The following is a 23,290-nucleotide window of genomic DNA, read 5'->3' as shown; positions in this document are numbered from 1 at the left end:
CACGCCTTTAATCCCAGCACTCGGGAGGCAGAGGCAGGCGGATTTCTGAGTTCGAGGCCAGCCTGGTCTACAGAGTGAGTTCCAGAACAGCCAGGGTTATACAGAGAAACCCTGTCTTGAAAAACCAAAAACCAAACCAAAACAAAGAAACACAGTCAGCAGTGCATCAGAGGCAATGCTCACAGGAACTGGTGGACTCAGAAGAAAATAAACCATATGAAACAGAAAATATGAGAATAAAGAATGCTTGAAAATCCCACAAACTTAGCAACCAACATAAGATTGAAGAGATTCAGGACACTGTAAGTAAACCCCACAGAGAAGTCAAACATGCCAAGCCACGTCGGAATCTAACTTTCAGAACCTAAAAGGTCTTGAAAGGAGCTGGAGAGAAACATGTTAACTGAAAATGTCATGGTGCAATGCTAGCAGGTCTCCTATGGGAAACTTTAATTGATCAACGTCAAGCCATTTACCTGAGCTCAAGGCTTTTGTTCCAGGAGGCCATGCAATGATTGAGAGGAGATCACAGGATATTCAGAGGAAACATTTGAATCTCCCGTGTAAAGGAAGTAGCAAGAAGGCAGGGTGCCTGGCCGGCTAGGTGGAGCTGTACCTTTTTTTAACTAGTGGTCACTGGATGGAGCCATTCAGATGTAAGATAGAGTGAGAACAGCTCAAAGCACCTGAGTCTTGAGCGGGCTAATGGGCAGGAGGCCCTGGATTTGATCCCCAGCTCTGAAAAACAAAAAGAGATGCCTATTCTAAATGAAATTATAACACTTATGATACCCAGAGAAGTGCAAAAATTATAGAGAAATTTAAAACAGTGAACAAATGGGAAACAAAAATGGCAGTCTACACCCTATCATCTTATACAGTTTTATCAATGACTTTGTTAAACATAAATGGTCTAAATAAAGCAGTTAGAAGTTGGCAGAGATTATAAACATGATCCAGCTACACTCTGTGTGTAAGAACAATCTCTTTAGTTATAATTATGTCAAAAGTAAAAGGAAGGAAGAAAATATAATATGCAAACATTAATTCTTATATAAAGATTTATTTTTTAAATTGTGTGTAAGTACTTGTGTGTAGGTGCCATTGAAGGCCAGAAGCATCAGGTCTAGAGTTGGAGCATGATTGTGAGCCACCTGAGATAGTGGCACAATTTAATTACAAGTAAAATGCACAATGTCTTAGCTCCATCTTCCTTGAAGATTCCTGCGCCATGAAAGCAAAGTGGCGGAAGAAGAGAATGCGGAGGCTGAAGCGCAAGAGAAGAAAGATGAGGCAGAGGTCCAAGTAAGCCAGCCCATGCACCCATGAAGCAAGCCAGCAGGAGCAGAAGTGAGAGATGCTGAGGGCCGACCTGCAACGTCACCTCGCCGCGATCACCTGGGGAAATGACCCCCTTTCTTACAACCAAAACAGTCCCGCTGGCCCTCTGCCCTGGATGCCTGGCACTCTGGACTAGCTTTGTTCTCTTGTGGCCAAGTGTAGCTCATATACAATAAACCCTCTTGCAGTCAGCTGAAGAAAAAAAAATACACAATGTAATTGGACAGTTTTACTCAAGATATCAAAAATACAATGCAGAGAAATAATATTAAAAGCTATAAGAGGGAAACAATTCACCCACAAAGACAGACATGTCAGAAAAACATCAGATCTTGTAGTACCAAGAAAGTGTTCACGAATCCAGAAAGACCAGTCAGGAGCCAATCTAATGCACTCACACCAGGGTCTTTATTCGATCTAGCTTGGGTTTAATGAATGTTTTTCTCTTAAAAAAAAAAAAAAAGCCCTGAACAATTCATCGAGACAAGGTTTGATAGAAAGTGGCAAGCACCTAATTGGGGTGCTAATCTGGTCTTTAGCAAATTGGTTAGTGCTAGCAGCCAAACCATAAATTTAACTTCTGCTTTCCTCCTGATTGGTGGTTGTTAGGCAAGGGGCAGGCTTATAACCTGGAGGTGCAGATTTGTTGGGAATTAATCTAGAAAATGGTGCTAAATTCTGGATTTGTTGGGGAAGAATATCCTGGAGATGCAGGTCTTGTTGGGGGTAGCCTACAAACTGGAGCTAGGCTCAGGTTTTGTTGGGGGATAACTTGGAAACTGATGCTAGGTACCGCACTGTTAGTTTACTTGAGTTTAAACTTAGGTCAGATCGCTTCTCAGCCTTTTGGCTAAGATCAAGTGTAAACTTAGGTCAGGTTTTCTAAGATGGAGTCTGAACTCAAAACATTTGGTCTCTTATTCCCCCCTTTCTCTGGTAACTAGAAGGCCCAATAATGGGACTTCCAGAGCTCACAGGCTTTGTTATGGAGGGACTGGAGGTGACTTTTCATGACCGTAAGTTGCATGAACTGGGCTAATTTGTTTAGAGTGCAGGGCTTGGGTTCTGCAGTACATGCAATGAGGAAGCTTATCATCAGGATCGCTGTAACCTGCACTTGAGAGGGTTGGAAGGGTGCCTGATAGCCTTCCATTTCTTCTTTCTCCAGTGGTCTAGCTCATCCTCAACTGCAGATGGATCTGCAATTCAAGCGTGAATATAATGAATCTATGCTACAATTCCATCAACCTTCAGGGCAATAGGTACTGTCAGAAGGACTTTTCTGGGAAGCTCTAGTGACCACTGTTGGTCTCTTGACTAGGACCTAATCTCCAGGCTGGAATCAGTGGGTCTCTGGAAGTGGACCTGTTTCACAGATAGAGAGCACAGAGCTTAGGCCAAATATGCTTGTGCATCCATTGGACACCTTCAAGATCATCCAGTAATTGGCAATCATCTGCTTCTGCAATAACCTCTGCAGGAGGTGGGAGACAATGAAGGGAGGTGAAGCAAACATAATTTTAAAGGGATGAGTCGCATCTGGTATGGGGAGTTTTGTAGTCTTGTAAAGGGCAAAGGGGAGAAGAGTCACCTAGTCACCATCAGTCTTCAAGGTCAATTTAGTTAAAGTCTCTTTTAGGGGCTGGAGAGATGGCTCAGTGATTAAGAGAACTGACTGCTCTTCTAGAGGTTCTGAGTTCGTTTCCCAGCAACCACCTGGTGGCTCACAACTATCTGTAATGGCATATGATACCCTCTTCTGGCATGCCTGATGACAGCGACAGTGTACTCATTTAAATAAACAAACAAATGTTTCTTTTAGGGTTCTATTCATCCTTTTGACATGTCCTGAACTCTGGGGTCTGTAAGCACAATAAAGTTTCCAGTCAATTCCCCAGAATATTAGCTAATCCCTGACTTACCTGGGACACAAATGTAGGTCCATTGTCTGACCTCATAAGCCTAGGAAAACCATATCTTAGAAGAATGTCTTCTATTGGTTTCTTTGCTACAGTCTCCACAGTCTCATGCTTAGTTGGGAAAGCTTCAGTCTATCCTGAAAAGGTGTCTATGAACACCAACAAATATTTGTACCCTAATTTTCCTGGGTTTACCTCCATGAAGTCCATTTCCCAGTAGACTCCTGGCTTGGTGCCCCAGTATCAAGTACTGGGGTTCTTCTCATTGGCGCCTGCATTGTTCAATTGACAGACCTTACTGTTCTTAACAATTTCCGCTTTTTTCGAATTGGCATCTCTAATTCTGATGTGGGACTGGCAGACTAAATCCTGCATTCTTCAGACCCATGTGTGAAGATCTTTTTCAGTATGTGTAGACTTCTTTTGTCTGGTACAGTTAGTTTGCTGCAAGCTGTCCTCCACCATCCCTATGACACTGAGACTTGGACAGGTTTCTGGCCCAGTATAATTAGGCTGATTAAGGAGTGTGGAATCTCCTGGGTCTAGGGCAATCAAAGGCCTTATGGGCCCAGTTTCTAGGGCCACTCACCAGGCTGTTTTATCTGCCTTGTTGTTGCCCTCTGAGATGGAGTCTCTTTCCTTTTGATGCCCTGGACAGTGAATGATGGCCAGCTTTTTAGGTCCCCATAGAACCCTGTAGGGAGAGGATTTCCTCTTTATTCTTAATAGTCTTTCTTTCTGCCACTAAAAGGCCTCTCCTATAAATAATCCCATGGATATGAGTGGTAACGAAGGCACACTGGCTATCCATGTAAATGTTAAGTCATTTATCTTTTCCCAACTCTAATGCCTTGATTTCAGCTTCCCATGCTAATGTTCTAGCCAGGAGTGGCTCTGCCCATTGATCTCTGCCCAGTGTTTGAGACTACCACCTCCCCAGCATACCTCTGTCTGTCCTGAATGAAGCTACTACCATCAGTGAACCATGTTGTCTCTGCATCCATCAAAGGGTATCTTGAAGATCTTGTCTAGTACCCTGGATATGGACCAGGATTCTGAGAAGTCATGCAGTAGCTCTTCAAGATCTGGATCAGGCATCAGGGTAGCTGAGTACAGGGTCATTGGGACCTGAAAGATTATTCTAGGAGGGTTTAAGAGGAGAGACTGGTGATGAGTCATTCTGGTATTGGTGAGCTATCTATCGGGGTGGGAGGCTGTTTAAGTACCCCTTCAATAGCATGAGGTATGGTGATGGTTAGTCTTTGGCCCAATGACAGTTTGTCAGCATCCTTGACCAAGAGGGCCATTGCAGCTATAATGTGTAAGCAAGGGGACCAGTCTCTGGCCACTGGGTCTAATTTCTTTGAGAGGTAGGCCACTGGTTGGTCAGCACCAGAGCTCAAGAGTCTGCATCAGTACCCCTTTTGGCTACCCAGATCTCTTGTCCATGAGGAGGTGAAAGGGCTTAGTTAATATCTGGTAACCCCAAGGCAGGTGCAGAAATTAAGACTTTCTTTAAGGCATTGAAGGTTTTTTTGATGTTCCTCTGTGTGTGTGGTGGTGGGGGGATGCGGATTCCCTAATTGGTTCTATTAAAAAGAAAAAAAAAAGATGTATTTATCTTATGTATGTGGGTATACTGTTGCTGTCTTCAGACACACCAAAAGAGGGTATCAGATTCCATTACAGATGGTTGTGAGCCAACATGTGGTTGCTGGAAATTGAACTCAGGACCTCTGGAAGAACAGTCATGGCTCTTAACCACTGAACCATCTCTCCAGCCCCCTAATTGGTTCTTGATTGTGTCAATAAAGAAGGCTAGTTGGCATTGCTGGGCGAAGGGTAAAGGTGGGACTTCCAGATCCCAGGAGGAAGAGAGGAGACATAGAGAAAGAGGATGTAAGGTAGTTAGAACCGGTGGTTTCTGCTACCAGCAGATGGCTAATATAGGCTAGCTGATAAGGCTAGGGCAGGAGATTCTGCACCCAGCAATTGTGTTATCTGGCAAGTTCTAAGATAATAAAGCTGTCAATACATTGGTACTCAGGAGGAAAAGCACTCAGGAGGGTATATGGATTAGAGACTGTTGAGTGGATATCCATAACTTATTTACCTCTCTTAAATCTTGTAACGGTTTATAGTCATTAGTTCCAAGCTTCTTGACTAGTTGGAGGAGGGGTGTTCCAGGCCAATTAACATAGTCTCAGGATCCCCACATTTAATAGCCTACTGATATGGGGGCACCACCTTCCTTAGCAATCAGGGGCATGGAGTACTGTCGGACCCATACAGGCTCAGCTCCTGGCTTGAGCTAAGTCCAAATTGGGGTCCGATAATTAGCCATCCCAACTCCTCCTGTCTCTCCCAAGCACTGAGAAAGCAATCTAGCCAAGTAGTAATCTCATCCTCTGAGGTGGGGAGGGCTCAAACAACTGGTATTACTCTGCTAGAGAGGCGGTAAGGACATGAATGAGCTTCCCTTCTGAATCTAATAGTTTGGCTCCTTCTGAGGAAAAATGTAGTTGTGCCCTCCCTCATTTTTGTCAACAGATCTCTCCCCCAATAGAGGGTGGGGGCATTCAGATACAACAAGGAATGAGGTTACCTTTCCCACTCCCAAACCCACTGTTCTTCTGGTAGTCCATGAGTACTGTTGAATTCCTATTGCCCCTCAGACCCAGGGTTTCTTTGAAGAACCTTTACCCTCAGGCTTCAGCAAGACAGAATGTTGGGTTCTGCTGTCAACAAGGAAATTGGTAGGTTTCCCCTCTACTTTTAGAGTTACCCTGGGCTCAGGGAGGGGATCCGAATGTCATTGCCCCATTCTTCATCTCCTAAGGACGGGATTTGGATAGACTTCTTGGGGCATTCCCTGGCCCAGTGGCCCTTCTCTTTACAGTAGGTACATTGGTTGTTAAGAGGAGGCATTCTCATTCCTTAGGGCCCCCCTTACCTCCTCCTTCAGAAGCTATCTGTTTTAGGTATCTCCTATGGTCTTGTGGTTTGGCCATGGCTGCCAACAGGATCTTTGCCAGGTCACGAGTTTGTTGCCTCTGTCCTCTCATTTGCTTCTCCTCTGCAGTCTCTTTTCTACTAAACACTCTCTCTGCCACTGTCACTAAGTCCCTCGGACTCTTTTCTACTAACCTCTCAACCCTCTGGAACTTTCTCTTGATATCTGGTGCTACCTGATTAATAAAAGCTAGAGCTACTGCTGCGTTTGCTTCTAGTGATTCAAAGTCCATGGGAGTGTATTGTTGAGAGCTTCTATGACCCTCTCTAAGAAAGCTAAAGGGTTCTCACTTTTCTCCCTGCCTAATGTCATACACTTTGGCCAAATTTGGGGTCCATCTTGTGGCCACCTTGAAACCTACCAGCAGAGCCTGACTGTAAACTAAGCCTCCTCTTACCTTCAACAGTGTTAAAATCCCAGGCTGTTCAAGTTAGGGGAAAGCAAACATCAGTAGTTGCTTAGTTATTGGTGGACTTCCCCTCTGGAGTCAGGAATCAGCTTCCTGGCCTCTGCCTGAGCCCATGGTCACCCCAGATTGAGGCTCAGTATGTCTCCTGACCCCACGTGGCCACAGCCCCCTGACATGTCTGTCTTAACTCATGGCCACAGATATAGATTTGGAACCTTTTTCTCTGTAATTTGAACAGAATTACAAATGTGGTATGACTCAGAATTTACAAAGAATGGCACAGACCACAGTGCCCCACAGACAGTCAGTACACAAGCCTCCAACATTCGGGCCAAACTGCTTGCACCACACAGAAACTACATGGGGACAGACAGGAAGCAGGGAGTTTATTATAGTGATAGAAACACACATATAGACAGACCTATACTGGATTTGCCCTCATTGAGACCCTCCAGATTGGCAGTCCTGAAAGCTATGGGGAATTTCCCAGCCATTGCACTAAAATGTAATAAAGCCAACTGCAAACCAAAGTCAGTCAGAAGAGATGAAGAAGGCCACTGTACATTAACAAAGAGAATAGTCCACCAAGATACAACAGTTATAAATACAGATGTGTGTCATACATTGTTTTGTAAAACAAATACAAATGGGGGCTGGTGAGATGGCTCAGTGGGTAAGAGCACCCGACTGCTCTTCCGAAGGTCCAGAGTTCAAATCCCAGCAACCACATGGTGGCTCACAACCATCCGTAACGAGATCTGGCGCCCTCTTCTGGAGTGTCTGAAGACAGCTACAGTGTACTTACATATAATAAATAAATAAATCTTAAAAAAAAAAACAACAACAAATACAAATGAACATAATAGGCCTTGTGGGTCTTTAATAAGAGTAGATAGTCTCAGTACCCCATTCTCATCTTTAGATAGGACATTAAAACTAAAAATCAATCAACTTCAGGGTTAAACTGTACCATAGAGCAAATGGACCTAACGTTGACAGAATAATCCACCCAACAAAATGGAATATGCACTCCCTCCAACAACCCCTGGACTTTCTCTGAAGTAGACCACATTCTAGGTCACAAAGAAAAGAGATGCTTTTCAATGGTATGACTAGTTTAGAAAGTGTCCTTAAAGCTATAAGTTACCTCTCTAATCAGTACCCTCTGACCTTTTATTGTGTTTTGAATTATTCCCTTTTTTAATGTTCATACATTCATTAAACATTTTAAAATAATAAAACAATCCACAAGAATCAAAATAATTGGAATTAAAAGGGGGAAAACCCTACTGAAATAAATTCTTGAAGACTGAACAGCACACTCTTGAATACCCCAGGTGTACTGTAGAAATCAGAGAGGCAGTTATGAGAGGGAGTTTATAACTAAATTAGATGAAGAGAAACTGGATATGGTGGCATGTGCCTGTAGTCCTGGCATTTGAGAGGCTAAGACAGAACACCAAGACTTCAAGTCCAGCTTTTGTATAAATAGGGAGTTCCATGCCAATCTCCATTACAAAGTAAAATGCCTGTCTCAAAACTAACAACAGCAACAATCAAAGATAAAAAAAAAGTGACCTAATGATGTGCCTCAAGAATGAGAAGAACAAGAGCAAGCCAAAGCTAAAAGTGATAAGTGACAAGAAACACTAAAGACCAGGTCAGAGGTCAGTGAAGGAGATTCCATCAACACAACGTTCTGCAAGGACGGGCAAGATTGACAGACTCTAACCAAACTAAGCAGAAAAAAAGAGAAAAGCTAACTAATAAAACTTTTAATAAAAGTGGGAATGTACAAAATCCAGACAATCATTGGGGAATACTTTGAAAGTATATGTTTTTGGGGGTTGGAGTTTTTTGGGTTTTTTTGTTTTGTTTTTGGTTTTGTTTTGTTTTGTTTTGTTTTATGTATGAGTACACTGTTACTGTCTTCATGCACACCAGAAGAGAACATCGAATCCCAGTACAGATGGTTGTGAGCCACCATGTGGTTGCTGGAAATTGAANTCAGGATCTCTGGAAGAGCAGTCAGTGCTCTTAACCGCTGAGCCACCTCTCCAGCCCCCTTGGTTTTGCTTTTTTAATGGAAAGTATTGGGTCTGGAGAGAGCTGGCTCATTATTTAAGAGTAGTAGCTGATCTTCCAGAGGGCCTGTTTTTGGTCATGGTATGTGTCCTTTTAAGTGCGTTGCTGAATGAGATTTGCGAGAATTTTATTGGGGACGTTGTGTCTGTGTCACCAGGGGAGTTGGTTTGTTGTTTGCTTCTGTTGTGTCCTCATCTGGCTTTGGCCTTGGGGCCATACTGCCTCTCTATAGCAGATATGATAGTCCTCCATTGTATATTGTAGACAACTTTGAGGAGTATTGAAAGACTCTAAAAGCTATTTGTTTAGTTTGTGTTTCCAGCACTAACATGGCAGCTCACAGCCATATGTAAGTCCAATTCCAGGGGTCTGTTGTCGATTTCTGGCTTCTGAAGACACTGAGCAATTACATGATGCACATGTGTATGCATGCAAAATACCCATATATAAAAATAATAATTAAAGTAAAATAATGGGAAATCTAGAAAAATGGATAAAAACACAAATGACTTACCAAAGTTAAGTCACAAAGAGATGAGTAATTTACACAGACCCATAACAAGTAATGAGATTGAAGCAGTAATAAAGTTTCCCTAAAGAAACTGTAAGGGCTAGATGGAGTCACTGCCAAATTGTCCCTAACCTTGAAGAAAGAGCCGAGCAGTGTTCCTCAAAGTAGTCACAACATACAAAGGAAGACGATCACACCTTCTCTAGAAAACTGGTATTCCTTGATGCCAGAGCTAGGGGAGAGCACAACAAAGAAACAAAACTACAACCAGTACAAACCAGTGTCCCTGATGAACACACATGATATTTATCAATAAAACTCCTTCGAGTCACATTCAACAACACATTAAAAAGGATATGTCCTGTGACCAAGGTGGTTTCACCCCAAGGAAGCAAGGTTGATCCAATAGAGGGAAGTGGGGGGGGGTATGGGGGACTTTTGGGATAGCATTGGAAATGTAATTGAGGAAAATACGTAATTAAAAAAAAAAAGATTGATCCAACAGATGCAAATGGTTGACATAAATGGACACGTGAACAGAAAGCATACCATCAGTGTGTGCAGAGAACACCTTTGGTAAAAGCTCAGCTCAGCGTCCTTCCTAACAAACAGGAGAGCACCCATAACATAATAAACATATACCCAACATGACACTAAATGGAGAAACACTGAAAACATTTCCTCTAAACTCAGGAGCCAGGCAGTGACATCCACCCTTACTCAATATAATACTCAACGTCTTACCTAAAGCAATAAAGCAAGAGAGAGAAACAAAAAAAGCACGGCAGGAAAGGAATAAGTCAAAGTCCCCATACTTCAGTGTCCCTAATGATGCCACCAGAGACCTGATAAACACTTCAGCAACACAACAATAACAGGCTTGCAGAGAAAGAAATCAGGAAAAACTCCCACTAACAATAGCCTCAACGCATAGAAAGATACCCAAGAGAAAGATGTCTACACTTAAGAAAGAAATTAAAGTTAACAGTGCAAAATGGGAAGACATACCATGCTCATGGATTGGTATAATAATGTAAAAATGTTTGTTATCAAAGGTGGTATAAAGATTCCATGTAATTCTCATCAAAATCTCAATCACGTTCTTAGCAGAAATAGAAAAACAATACTAAAACTTCTTTGTAATCACCACAGACTCCAAATACCAATGCAATCCTAAGTAGAAAGAGCAGGGGCCCTTGGGGATGCTGAGGCAAAGGGATCATGAGGTTGTCGCTGGTCTGAGCTATAGAGGGAGCCTTGTTTCAAAGAAGCTATGAGGAGAAAATTGCAAATAAATGGATTTAAATGTGAAATATAAAAGAATTTGTATAATCCTGGGAGGGTGGCTAGCATAGAAACAAAGTTGGACTGATGACAGGCCTTGTAAGGAAACAGAAGGGCAAACTACAAAACTTTACACACTCCAGCAGGTAAACAGCACACTGACAACAGGCTTATATTGAAAATATATAATTCTCAACACTTGAAAGCTAAAAAATAGGCAAACCAACTAGAAAATGTCAAAAGTTATGAGCCAGAGAGAAGATGTAGCATTAGCCATGTGGGAAATACAGTTTTAAGCTGTGGTGATATAGTTACCACACACCTACTACCACACTGACATTTAAAAACTGACAATAAGGGCTTCAAGGACCTATAGAAATAGAAAGATACATTCAAACTTACAATTGCATCTATATGTATCAAATAGAAGTTGAAACTCTGAATATAAGCCTGCATATGAACATTCATAGTAACTTGTAGTGTCATATTCTTAATGTTTTTTTCATGAGTTAAATGATGACAATCCTATGTATACAGCCAGCCAGCTTGTACTCAGCGAAGGCAGAGGTGTGGCGTAGGGAGCTGGAAAGGCGGCTTAGCAGCTAAGACGATTGAGCTTGTTTCCTAACGCCAATGTTGAGTGACTCACAACTATTTGTAACTCCAGCTCCATGGTAATCTAATACCCTCTAATAGCCCCCAGCACCTGCACACATGCACACGCACACGCGCGCACACACACATGCGCGTAAGCAAAAATAAAAGGAGTCTTGAAACAAGTAGGGGCAGGCAGGTGTGTTACTGGGACATGATAAAACATAGATGACTCAGGTAAAGACTTAGAAAAAAGCAAGTCACGGTCAAGGTGTTTCGTGCTGTAGGATTCCTGGTGTATAGCATTAAAAAAAATAAAGTAGTTAATAAGACAGAAGTGTTACCAAGTCAAGGAAATGACAGATATGCTCGTTGTTAGAATCTGATCACTACACATTGTGTCTGTATGTTGAAATGTCACCCTGTAACCTGGAAATACGTACAGTTCCTTTATGTTGATTAAAAATAAAAACATGAGGGCTGGGAGATTCTCAGACAGGAAAGTGTCTATCTCGTAAGCATGAGGGCTTGAGTCTGATCTCTAAAAACTGCTGGGCTGGGGGGAGCACACTTGGTATCCCCGAACTGGGAAGGTGCAGACAGGATGATCCCCAGGGCCCGCTAGACACCGCTCTAGACTAATGAGTCGACTCCAGGCCAGTGAGAAACCCTGTGTCAAAGGTGGTGGTGGCATTTCTGGGGATGACACCCAGAGTGCTCCTCTGGCCTTTGTACATGTGCCGTGGCTCACATTCAGAGACATGAATTTGCACATACACAATATACAGCTACACACAAGAATTAAAATTTCAAATATTGAAACTTTTCATTCAAAACACTATCCTTTCATAATTGTGCTGAGTTAAAACCGGTGGTGTTTCCAGCGCTGGTCAGCTTGTCTTATGTACTTGAAGAGAAGATGCTTTCTTCGGACTCAGGATGCTTTCTCTTTGAACTGAACTGATAAAAAAATCTAAGGGAAATCTATTCCATTGAATTCAGATTTTAAAAAAAACTAATGGCTTTTAATTTCTTTACTACCCACTCAAGTTTTCTATCACACACACACACACACACACACACACACATACACACACACGTTTTACTAGGCACTGGTGGTTTATGAGGAACTGGTGGTAAAAGTACTTGATGGAGGGGAAATGGGGTTATCTAGGACTCTGTACCCATGTGTGCCAGTGGCATTTGCTGTGAGCTTTGCATCACCTGACCACATTCCTGCCAAATGGCCCTCATCACACCCTCGGCATGCCGCAGTCATCAGGAGACATTTGCTGACACAAGCTCTGCTGCTAGCCAGGAGCAGCTTGGTCAGTGGCAGCAGCTCTCTGCTTTTAGAAGTGATGTCTGGTATTTCTAAGCCTTGTCTGTTTCTCTCAGCCTGGACAGCCTGATCCTCTAGAGATTCAGCGACAGCAGCAGGCCAGGAGAAGGGCTCTTGCCAGAAAACGAGCCCAGGAGCAGCTCAAACCACGAACGCCTGAGCCCGTGGAGGGCAGAAAGCATGTGGACGTGCAGACAGGTACAGGACCACACCCCTGGCGTCACAGCTCAGTCGCTGCTTGTGGCAATCCACTGGAGTGTACATTTTATCCCTTATAATATTCATGTTCACCATGTGTTTGTCAATCTCTCCCTGTTATATGGGAGGGAAGTCTGCTTAGTAAACAAATATGTAAATCGTATATCATGATAGTGTCAGAAATACTAGGAGGGATTTGGATTTGATAGAGGAGTGTCCTGACTACAAATTCTCTCAGCCCTTTCCACATATTATATGACTGTCTTAGTGAGGATGACTGTTGCCATGATAAAGCACCAGGATCAAAGCAACTTGGGGAGGAAAGAGTTTATTTGGCTCAAACTTCCACATTGTAGTCCATCACTGACCTAAGTCCTCACAGGAACTCAAGCAGGGCTGGAACCTGGAGGAGCTGATGCAAAGGCCATGGGACGGGTGCTGCTTACTGGCTTACATCCCAATGGCTTGCTCAGCCTGCTTTCATATAGAACCCAGGACCACCAGCCCAAGGATGGTAGCATTCACAATGGGCAGGGCCCTCCCCTGTCAATCATTAATTTTTAAAACTGCCCTAGAGGACTGCCTACAGCCCAGTCTTATAGAAGCATTTTCTCTATTGAAATCCTCCTCTCAGATGACTCCAGCCTGTGTCAAGTTGACATAAAATTAGCCAGCACAATCTCAAAGTAGGTTTATTACTCACAACCCAACTTGAGTTACTTTTTTTTCAAGGCTGACAAGAGAGCATTGCAGCTGTGTAGACATTTTACTTGTCTTTCAGGGAGCATGAACCCACTCATTCTCAGTCATCTTTCACACTGGCCTGCCTCCTTCGCTCTCTTTGACTTTACACACAGGTGCCTCCAAAGCAGGTTCCAGGATCCCTGCTTGTCTCCCTCTCACCTGCAGAGACTTTCCTTGTAGGGCGCTGAGGAGGCAATGACTGAGGGTGTCCATAACACAGGAACCCTGAGTGGATGTGTAGCAGCAGATGAAGTTCTGAGTAAATGTGTATTGTTGACATGTGCTCTGGCCCCACGGCAAATTGGCAAAGCCTTCTGCTTTGAGTGAGAATTTTGACCGTGTGCAAGTATGTGTTTATAAGTGATTGACCAGTGTGTGCAAAAACAAGCAACTGCAGCTTTCTCCTCCCAGATATGTACAGCCTGAGACTGCTTGCTACAGACACTAGCTAACCACTTCCCACTCCATCCCATGATGAGCATAGTGTGCTGAGACTCTGAGTTGCTGTGATACATGGGGTGCCACTCTATCAGAGTGGCATAGCCCACCTGACCCCAGCCTTTCTGTACATGTGTCTGTGTGTCTAATTCCCTCACTGCCCCAGTCAGGTTTTCAGGACCAGGCCATGCTGGACAAGGCATTTTCTGTTTACAGAACTTTGGTATCTGACAGTACATGGGGTTTTCTTTAGACTGCTATCACCTGAGATTCCCTTCTATCCAGTAACAGCCATGGGCAGATCACCATGATTATTCTAAACCAAAAGCAGAAAGAGTGAACCACACTGCTTCCCCTGCTTGTAAGCCAAGCCTAGAGCGAGTGGATGTCAGTGATTCTGACAGCAGAGACTTAGTGTTGGGCCTAGGTGTGTCTAAAAGCTGTGAGTGTGACCAACTCAAAATTGTAAGCTCAAAACATGAGAGCTTTGCTAGTGTGTGTGTGGGGGGGGGGGGCCTCAAGATGAGGTTCATACCGTCTGAATACTGACTAATAGAGCCCCTACTTTTTATTTACTGTTGCCTCTGGCCCTTTACCGGTTACTCTCTTGTGTTAGAGAGTCCATGTGAGAAGTAACTCTGACCCTTCTTACACATGAGGAGACTGAGAGCAGATGGCTGGATCTTGGCTGAATCCTGGATTCAGTATTTAATGCCAGTGTTCAAGTTCTTCTCATGGTCCTGCCACCCTGCCTCATAGAGGTATTAATGTGACACGCGTCTGCACGCGTCTGTTTATAAACTATGCATAGGGAGAATACCAAAGAGCAGGGTGGTTTAGTGCATGATTCTTAAAATTCCCAGGCACCTAACACACTTAGAGCCAATGCTGTATTTACTAAAGATGCCTTCTCTGCCAGGTGCTGTTAACTTTGCATCTCAGAAACCTATGGTCTCCAGTTCTCCTTTAGTCTCACTTTACAATGAAAAGTCCAGGGCATTTCAGCCATGATGAATGTTCTTAGCTCAGTGTGTAAAATGAGCCCCACATTTGAGCACTTTCATTCTAATTCATTTTATTCAGTATTGTTTGGGTTTAGGGGTTTATTTGTTGTTCTGAGTGTTGAGCTCAGCTCACTGCTGATCTTGGGTTGGCCTTAGAATCGAGGTCCTCCTCCCTCATCTAAGTGCTGAGATTTGCAGACACGTGCCCCCGTGCTGGTAACTTAGTTCTCTTTGGGGTGAGCTGATATCTAATGCCAAAAGTAGACCATAATTAATTGTTAGCTCCGTACATAATGTTCTTTCTAGAATTATACCTTGAAGAAATTGCTGACCGCATAGTTGAAGTCGACATGGAATGCCAGACAGATGCGTTTCTGGACAGACCACCAACACCCCTCTTCATTCCTGCCAAAACTGGCAAAGATGTGGCCACTCAGATCCTGGAAGGAGAGGTACAGTGCATCCTTTTGCTTCCCTCGGACTTGAGAAACGGCATCAAGGTAGGCGCGGGGAGAGCATCACAGAGCAAGAGCCACTTCACCATCAGGCTCAGTTTTCTGATTTCTTTCCAGATATTACCTATAGTAGTTTTATCCTGTAGTACCAAGAAATGTTTTCAAGTACAATATTTTGATTATTTCTACTTTCTGATGAAAAATAAATTCGTTACACACATTTTTCACATTCAATTTTGCTTACATGTTTACTTAATGTTTATACCTAAGATTTGTACCAAATAAGAAAAAGGACTACCCTTTATAGAAGAGCCTCCATTCTCAGTGACCCCACAAGTCGTTTGTGGAGCACATTACTTTATGAAGGGACTGTATGTTTACGGACTCTAAATAACATTTTCATCTCCACATGGAATGCGTGAATAGGCCAGTTTGTGGAGTTAAAATAAATGACTACATGAATCAGGATGTGGGGAGGTGAGAATAAAGTAACTTGAAAAAACACATTGAAATTTGGAAATGAAGGAAGTTTTCAAGCTCTGCCGAGAAAGTGGTGACTTGTTAGGCTTGCGTCACTTCGAATGGACACTGTTCTTATTCCTTACTTCATTCAACTGTCTTTTTTTTTTTTTAAGTTTCTTTAAGGCTAGTCAATGTTTAACAGAAGAAAAAAAAGAATATGAAAGACAGGACACTGCCCTTTAGTTTCAGAATTCCAGCTTAAAATCATTAAGTGTTAGAGTTCACATTGATAAACATGGATTTCCTTGATTGTTTTAACTTAATAGATTTTTGCCTATAAATCAGCATGTTCCTCTGTGTAGCTTGTAAGGTTTTTTGAGAGTTAAAACAGACACAGTGGCAGTAAGTGTCTAACCCACAGGTGACACAGCAATCTCCCTTCATATTCTTATCATACATTTGATTCATGATTAAAATTTTGTTTGCTTCCTTTTGTGTTTAAGCTTTTTGACTTTGACCTTGAAGTCAAGCCCATGTTAGAGGTTTTGGTGGGGAAGACGATTGAACAGTCCCTTCTAGAGGTGATGGAAGAGGAGGAGCTAGCCAACCTGCGGGCCAGTCAGTATGCATATGAAGAGATAAGGAACGTGGAGCTGGCTGAAGTGCAGCGACTGGAAGAGCAAGAGAGAAGGCACCGAGAAGAAAAGGTGCAGCTGTCTGTCTGTCTGACTGTCTTGGTCTTTTACTTCCTTTCTTATTTCTTTGAGATTGATACCAGAGCCCTGAGTATGCTGGACCCATCCCCTAAGTACAATACCCAAAACTGTCCCTCAGTCTCTTGGCCACTTCATACATTATGTCCAAGTTTACATATAGCATACTATGAAACCAGTAATGTTTTTTAGTAAATCGTAATTACTTATATGAAGAACACAGCACAGTGAGAAATGTTCCTATGAAAGAGACCAACAGCCTTTGTTGCTCAGATCTCTCCGATAGATCACCAACCAATCTCTCACTTCCGTTTTGTAAATTCCACCTTCTATTAATATATGTAAGTCAGCTTCCCAAAGCTACCAATGAAGTACAGGTTCCTCAATTATGCCGTCAAACTGAATGGTGCTCTTAAATGCCAAGAGCTTGAAAGGAGCTCTAGAGAAAGAATTCTTGATTTGTCATCATCTAATAAAGGAAGGAAAGAGGCAGGAAATGCCAGGCTCATGGGGATGGGTAGTCGGCAGATAGCTAGAGACCAGGCCCTTGTTTCCAAACTATGTTTTATGAATCTTCAATAAGAAAAGTTTTATAACTCATTTTAATAAAATGTATCAATAGCCTGCAGCTAGAAAAATCTACACACTCAATTATATTTACAGGTCTTTCTGATATTGACAGTACATGTCTGTCAGTCTTTCTTACACACTGAATAGATAAAAGGTAGTGCCAGAATATTTAAACCAATGAGAACTATTTCCCAAAGAGCCCCAAGTACATTTGTAGGAAACTGCTGCTATGACATAATCAGCTGGTTTTATATTTTCTCCAAAAATTAATAATTCTTCCAAAATTAGTAACTGTTTATATGAAGAACACAGGGCTCTGTAGGAATGCTCTGTGTAGGTCTTTGCTTGCATATGTAAGATAAACAACTGACTACAGAGCCTCTGTTGAGACAACCAATAAGATCTTTACAAAGTATGTGTTTGCTGTCAGGAAGTGGATCGTGGGAACAACTAGAATATAAGTCATCTACATCTGTATTTGTTTTTAAACCTTGAAGATAGATTATTTGAAGAATATGTTAATGCCCCCACTTTTATATGGGCACATAAAAAAGCATTCATGTGCCGGGCATGGTGGCACACACCTTTAATCCCAGCACTCGGGAGGCAGAGGCAGACGGATTTCTGAGTTCGAGGCCAGCCTGGTCTACAAAGTGAGTTCCAGGACAGCCAGGGCTACACAGAGAAATCTTGTCTCAAAAAAAGCACAAAAAAAAAAAAAAAAAAAAAACCCAACAAAAAAAGCATTCATTAGCTTTATAGATGTTATTTGGCCTGAGGAAGACAACTACACACACACACAAGCTTTCATGATCTCTAAAGCCACGTTAGCCTTACTAATTCTAAAAGGGATAAAAACAAGTCAGCTCACTGGGTGATGTTCTTCAATGGATGATACATAAGAATATAATTTCAAATAAGTACTACTTTCTGACGTCACTGATAGCAAATACTTATCATCTGCCATGATTGTTTTAGACAAGGTAGCCCTGTGTAACCTAGGATAGCCGTTAACCCACCACTCTCCAACCTCGAATCAACAGTGGGTGCCACTATAACCAGCTGCCATTATCTTGTTGATAACACTCATGTGTTAAGCATAAAAATTATTTTACTTGAAAACGGGTCAGGAGATGAGTTACCTCGAGCTTCGTTATTCATAAACTCAATGCCCACTAGTTGCTCAATGTGTCTGACATTGTGGTGAGTCCTGGACTGACACACTTCCACATCCTTAGCCTCACAGTCCTAGTGCCTGAGGAACAAACTACTCAGCTCTCCATATGCAGTGACATCTTTTCTCTTGGCAGGATCGCCGTAAGAAACAGCAGTGGGAGATTGTCCATAAGCAGAATGAGACGTCACAGAAGATCTCGGCTCGGGCATTCGCTCAGCGGTACCTGGCTGACCTCCTCCCATCAGTCTTTGACAGTCTCAGGAATAGTGGCTACTTTTATGATCCAATTGAAAGAGGTTTGTGGACACTTCTGTTAGATTCATTGCTATGCTGAGAATAGCCTTACTGGTTCAAACTTATTTCATGTGTATGATCGCTGCCCTGTGCTTTTGTAGTCCAGGCCAGCGTCTCTCTATTGATAAGCAGGATTATGCACTAGAAAGACTCGGTCTGAAAAGCATGGGTTAGGTCCCAGTTTCATTGCTTTATGATCATGAGTTTGCTCAGTTTGAAATGATGAATTTTTTAGAAATTAAGTCATAAGGTATGTAAGATTTTACGAACATACACTCATTCTGTTTCTATAGAGAACCCTGGCCATCACATATTTTGGCAGTAGGTGTGGTCCTAGAGCAACAGAAGTATAAGGATGAATTTTTTTAAGATCTGGAACATCCCAGGTAGTTATGGTGTACACCTTTAATCTAGCACTCAGGAGACATATCTCTGAGTTCCGGGCCAGCCTGGTCTACAGACCAATGTCCAGGACAGCCAGAGCTATGCAAGAAAAACCCTGTCCTGTAGCCACCCCAGCAAAACAAAAAAGTGTATGGTACTGGCTTTCCAATTTGCTAACACCTACAGTCACTAAAGCCCAGGTTTAAGGTGAGTCTTTCCACCTCAAATAATTCAGTCAAGGAAGAAAATCCGTTCGGGTATGTCCAGCTGCCTATGCTTTGGTAACTGCAGATGTACCAGGTGGAGAGCTGAGCATAGCCTGCACAGATGTGCAGGTGGAGCTGCAGCACCCGTGCTCAGCTCCCACCCTCCTGTGTGTTCTAGCTAGGTATGTCAGTCAGCTGTCACTCAGACAAATTACCTGGGGCAACCAGCTTAAGGGCTGGAAAGGCTGATCGTAGCTCAGGGTTTTAGGAGTTCCGGTACATGATCATATGGAGTCATCGGACTGCATTGTTGCTGGGCCTGTATAGGGAACACACAGGGAATCAAAGCTGGGAAACAAAAGGCTCCCAATAACTCCTGTCTGAGTCAGGGCTTCTATTCCTGGACAAGACATAACCAAGAAGCAAGTTGGGGAGGAAAGGGTTTATCCAGCTTATACCTCTAAACTGCTGTTCATCACTAAAGGAAGTCAGGACTGGAAGTCAAGCAGGTCAGGAAGCAGGAGCTGATGCAGAGGCCATGGAGGGATGTTTCTTACTGGCTTGCTTCCCCTGGCTTGCTCAGCCTGCTTTCTTATAGAACCAAGACTACCAGCCCAGAGATGGCACCACCCACAAGGGACCCTCCCCCCTTGATCACTAATTGAGAAAATGCCTTACAGCTGGATCTCATGGAGGCATTTCCTCAACTGAAGCTCCTTTCTCTGTGATAACTCCAGCTGTGTCAAGTTGACACACAAATCCAGCCAGTCCACCCCTTCAAGTGCAGACACTCCCCAGCAAGAGAACATACTCTCAGCTGGGGACTGGGCTTCCGCATGTGAGCTTTAGGGAAATCGTTAGGATCCAAACCATAAAAGTAGACTTTTTACTATTGCTCACAGAGAACGGTAATGTTTGGTTTTGTTTTCTGTTACATAGTCCAAAACTTGAAAATGAAAATCTTACCCGAGATATGACATATATATTAGGAAATTCAATATTCTACTTTCCCCATTGTCATCCTATTAATTACGACGCCTGCCCCTAACAAGCACCTTGAAACTTAGAGTGTAGATTGCGATGGGCAGGCTTGTTAAAGTGCTTGCACAGTGCATATTCCACTGAAGTCAGAGCAAAGGTCCTTCTAACAGAAGCATTTACTCTCCACTTTATCTGCAGTGCTTCCTGAATGGCCCCTGCTCAGACCCCCTTTCAGCTGGTCAGCTTCCACCCAGCTCTGGCCTCCAGAGAGGCATTCTTATTCTGGCATTGCTGGTCCCCAGGTTTGCATCCCACTTCAGTGCAGTCTTCTCTCCGCCCCTCCTCCTTGACCCAACTCAGACTGTGCCTGTGGGCCCAACTCAGTTTTCACTATGGAAAACCTCATCATTTGTAAAATACTGCTTCCACTGCAGTAGAGGGGAAGTTAACCAGAGCACATTTAGAGAATGTAGCAAAAGCTATGCTATGTGTCCTGGACTACTCACCACCCGACCCTACCTGCCCTTGGGGGTTGGAGGTGAGGTGGTGAAGTCCCTCCCTCCAGGAGCAGGTGAGAAACAGCAAGCTCATCTGAACACTGCTGCAAGCTCCTTTAATGCCCTCCACCCACACCCCATTGGTCCCAAGAAAGCATCTCTTCTAAACAGCAATTCCTGATTGGCTGGCATTGTCTGCACCAGCAATCCTTGGTCTCTTAGGCAGTCCTCAGTTAGGTCCTCCTGCACAAGGTGCTTTTGCGAGATCCCCGGGCCGGCATTTACAGAGAGGTGGCTCCAACGTTGCTGTTACTTTATGTGAGTGTGTTTGATATTTTATGTTGAGAGGACAGTGATGCTGAGCAGTGTAAGCAGGGCAGCAGCAGTTTGTGGTGACCTGCAGCAATGGCTTACTGGCTTTCTTTATTGCAGATATTGAGGTAGGATTCCTTCCATGGCTAATGAATGAAGTTGAAAAATCCATGGAACACAACATGGTGGGAAGAACTGTGCTTGACAGTAAGTTACTCTGAAACCTCCAAGACGTGCAAGGGAGGGACACTGGTGTTAGTGACAGCTCTGAAACTTTGAGGCTGTCAGCTATATTAACAAGGGCACAGTTTTCACCCTCTCTCATTCTGGCTCTCCTGTGGTTTCATCCTGTGGTGTCTTCTATTGTTGCTTTGTACATGACATCGTCAAAGACGGAAAGACATAACCTTAGTTGTATATGCTAAATGTGTAAAGGCTGATGGGGAGGGGAGGCTAGGGCATGTTTCTGCTTGTCTCTAAGAAAAGTATGGAAACTCAAAATGCCCTCTGAACTTTTCAGTGTTGATCCGTGAAGTGGTTGAAAGAAGGATCAACGATTACGAGCATAAGGAAGCCATGCCGCCTGCTCAGAAGACAAATGACGTGATTAATGGTCCTAACACAGTGACAGATCCCTCGGTGAGTTTAGAATTACAGGAGTCAACCACATTGCACACGCAGAAGCCAGTTTTAGACAGAGTCTCCTCACAGCCAGCACCATTCCAAGAAAGGAAGCCTGTGGAAGAGGGGGACACCTTATGGCAGAGTGACCAATCAGAACTGAGGGAGTCTGTAGGGGAGGAGCTGTCACAACCAGAAGGCTCACTGGAGCCAGAGAGCAGCTCAACATCTGGTCAGTTATAATGCAAGGCAGGCACTGGTGCACATGACCCACCCAGGCTTTACAAACTGTGATACTCAGCCACTAAATCTTTTTGTCTAGTTGGCTGAACAAATCAATTATGATTAAAAAAATGAAATAAAATAAAAATGACACTTTTTCATTTATTTAACATTGTTCAAGGGCCATGTTGTCTTACTAATAAGAATCTTGTCCAATCTAGTCTCCCATTACTCTCATATATGTATCTCTCATAATCATCATCTTGTGGGCTAGCTTCTTTTTGGTAGGTCTCATATCTCACTGAGATAATAGGTGCTGTCAGCCATTAAGCTTGTCTTCTCTGTTGGAAACTAGCGTGTTGACTCTGTAAAGAACACCTAAGCACACTCCTGAAGGCTGGGTGGGGTGGGGATGGGGGTAAAATTGGAGTCCTTGTAAACAGCCACCCGCTGCAGCATCAGTATCTGGCAAGGCTTACTGGCTGATCTGGACCTGTTACTTTTTGCATATCTCATTCATAGGCAAGTTTCAGGCAACGTCAATCAAAGCGAAGTGGTCCCCACCTTACACACACAGCCTCTGTTGCCAGCTGGCTGGAAGTGCCCAGACCTTTTGTGGGCTATTTAGGCTCATGCATGATCCAACATTTAGAAAATATACATGTTTACTTTGTTAAAAAATGTGTTGTTTACATATTTTTACCAAATAGTATGTCTAGTTAATGTAAGTTGCTTGTCTCTCAAAAGTGTTTCACTGTGTTGTGAATTATAGAAGGCTGCAGTGTACAGAGTCGTTACTCTTGACTCTTAACTCAGCTCGTTTAGACCATTTCCTTCAGTAGTGGGATGCGCAGATGACCATCTCAGCCTTACAGCTGCTGGCAGGCATTCAGTCTAGTCTTAGAATGCCAGCGGAGATAGAATCTGCAGTCATGAAACTGTAATTTCTTAAGATCAGTGATTATACATATAAAATGAGTGTGCCCAGTTCTCCGTGTATTATATCACAAGACTGCTTAAACGTCATGGGAGCTTCCCAAGTCGTATAATCATGTTTATATTTCCATCTTGCTTTATCTAAGCCAGCCAACGGACATGAACAGGTACCTGCTACATGTCAGGTACCAAGCAGAAGCTACAAACTTTAAGGTACAGTTCTGAGTAAGGCCTACATGCACTCAGAGGCTAGCAGCCTACATGCACTCAGAGGCTAGCAGCCTACATGCACTCAGAGGCTAGCAGTCTACATGCACTCAGAGGCTCGCAGTCTACATGCACTCAGAGGCTCGCAGCCTACATGCACTCAGAGGCTCGCAGCCTACATGCACTCAGAGGCTAGCAGCCTACACGCACTCAGAGGCTAGCAGCCTACACGCACTCAGAGGCTCGCAGTCTACACGCACTCAGAGGCTCGCAGCGTACATGCACTCAGAGGCTAGCAGCCTACATGCACTCAGAGGCTAGCAGCCTACATGCACTCAGAGGCTAGCAGCCTACATGCACTCAGAGGCTAG

At 43.4% G+C, this 23,290-nt stretch overlaps 1 protein-coding gene across 4 annotated transcripts in view; it reads left to right on the top strand.

Moving 5' to 3' along the window:
- The window catches only part of Rsph3 (radial spoke head 3), a 50,737-nt gene that overhangs the window by 12,567 nt on the left and 14,880 nt on the right, over positions 1-23,290 (top strand). For 3 of the 4 annotated variants that reach the window (XM_021149937.2, XM_029471404.1, XM_021149938.2), the window contains exons 3-8: positions 12,555-12,696; positions 15,189-15,334; positions 16,303-16,506; positions 18,393-18,555; positions 21,054-21,140; positions 21,454-21,572. In XM_021149937.2, the coding sequence (XP_021005596.1) occupies positions 12,555-12,696; positions 15,189-15,334; positions 16,303-16,506; positions 18,393-18,555; positions 21,054-21,140; positions 21,454-21,572 (861 nt within the window). Of the gene's footprint in view, positions 1-12,554; positions 12,697-15,188; positions 15,335-16,302; positions 16,507-18,392; positions 18,556-21,053; positions 21,141-21,453; positions 21,925-23,290 lie in introns of those variants that run through there. The other variant, XM_021149936.2, reaches the window with a different exon arrangement.

This window comes from Mus caroli, chromosome 17 (genome assembly GCF_900094665.2).
Source record: "Mus caroli chromosome 17, CAROLI_EIJ_v1.1, whole genome shotgun sequence".
NCBI classification, from domain to species: domain Eukaryota; kingdom Metazoa; phylum Chordata; class Mammalia; order Rodentia; family Muridae; genus Mus; species Mus caroli.
This window is presented reverse-complemented; position numbering and strand designations above follow the sequence as displayed.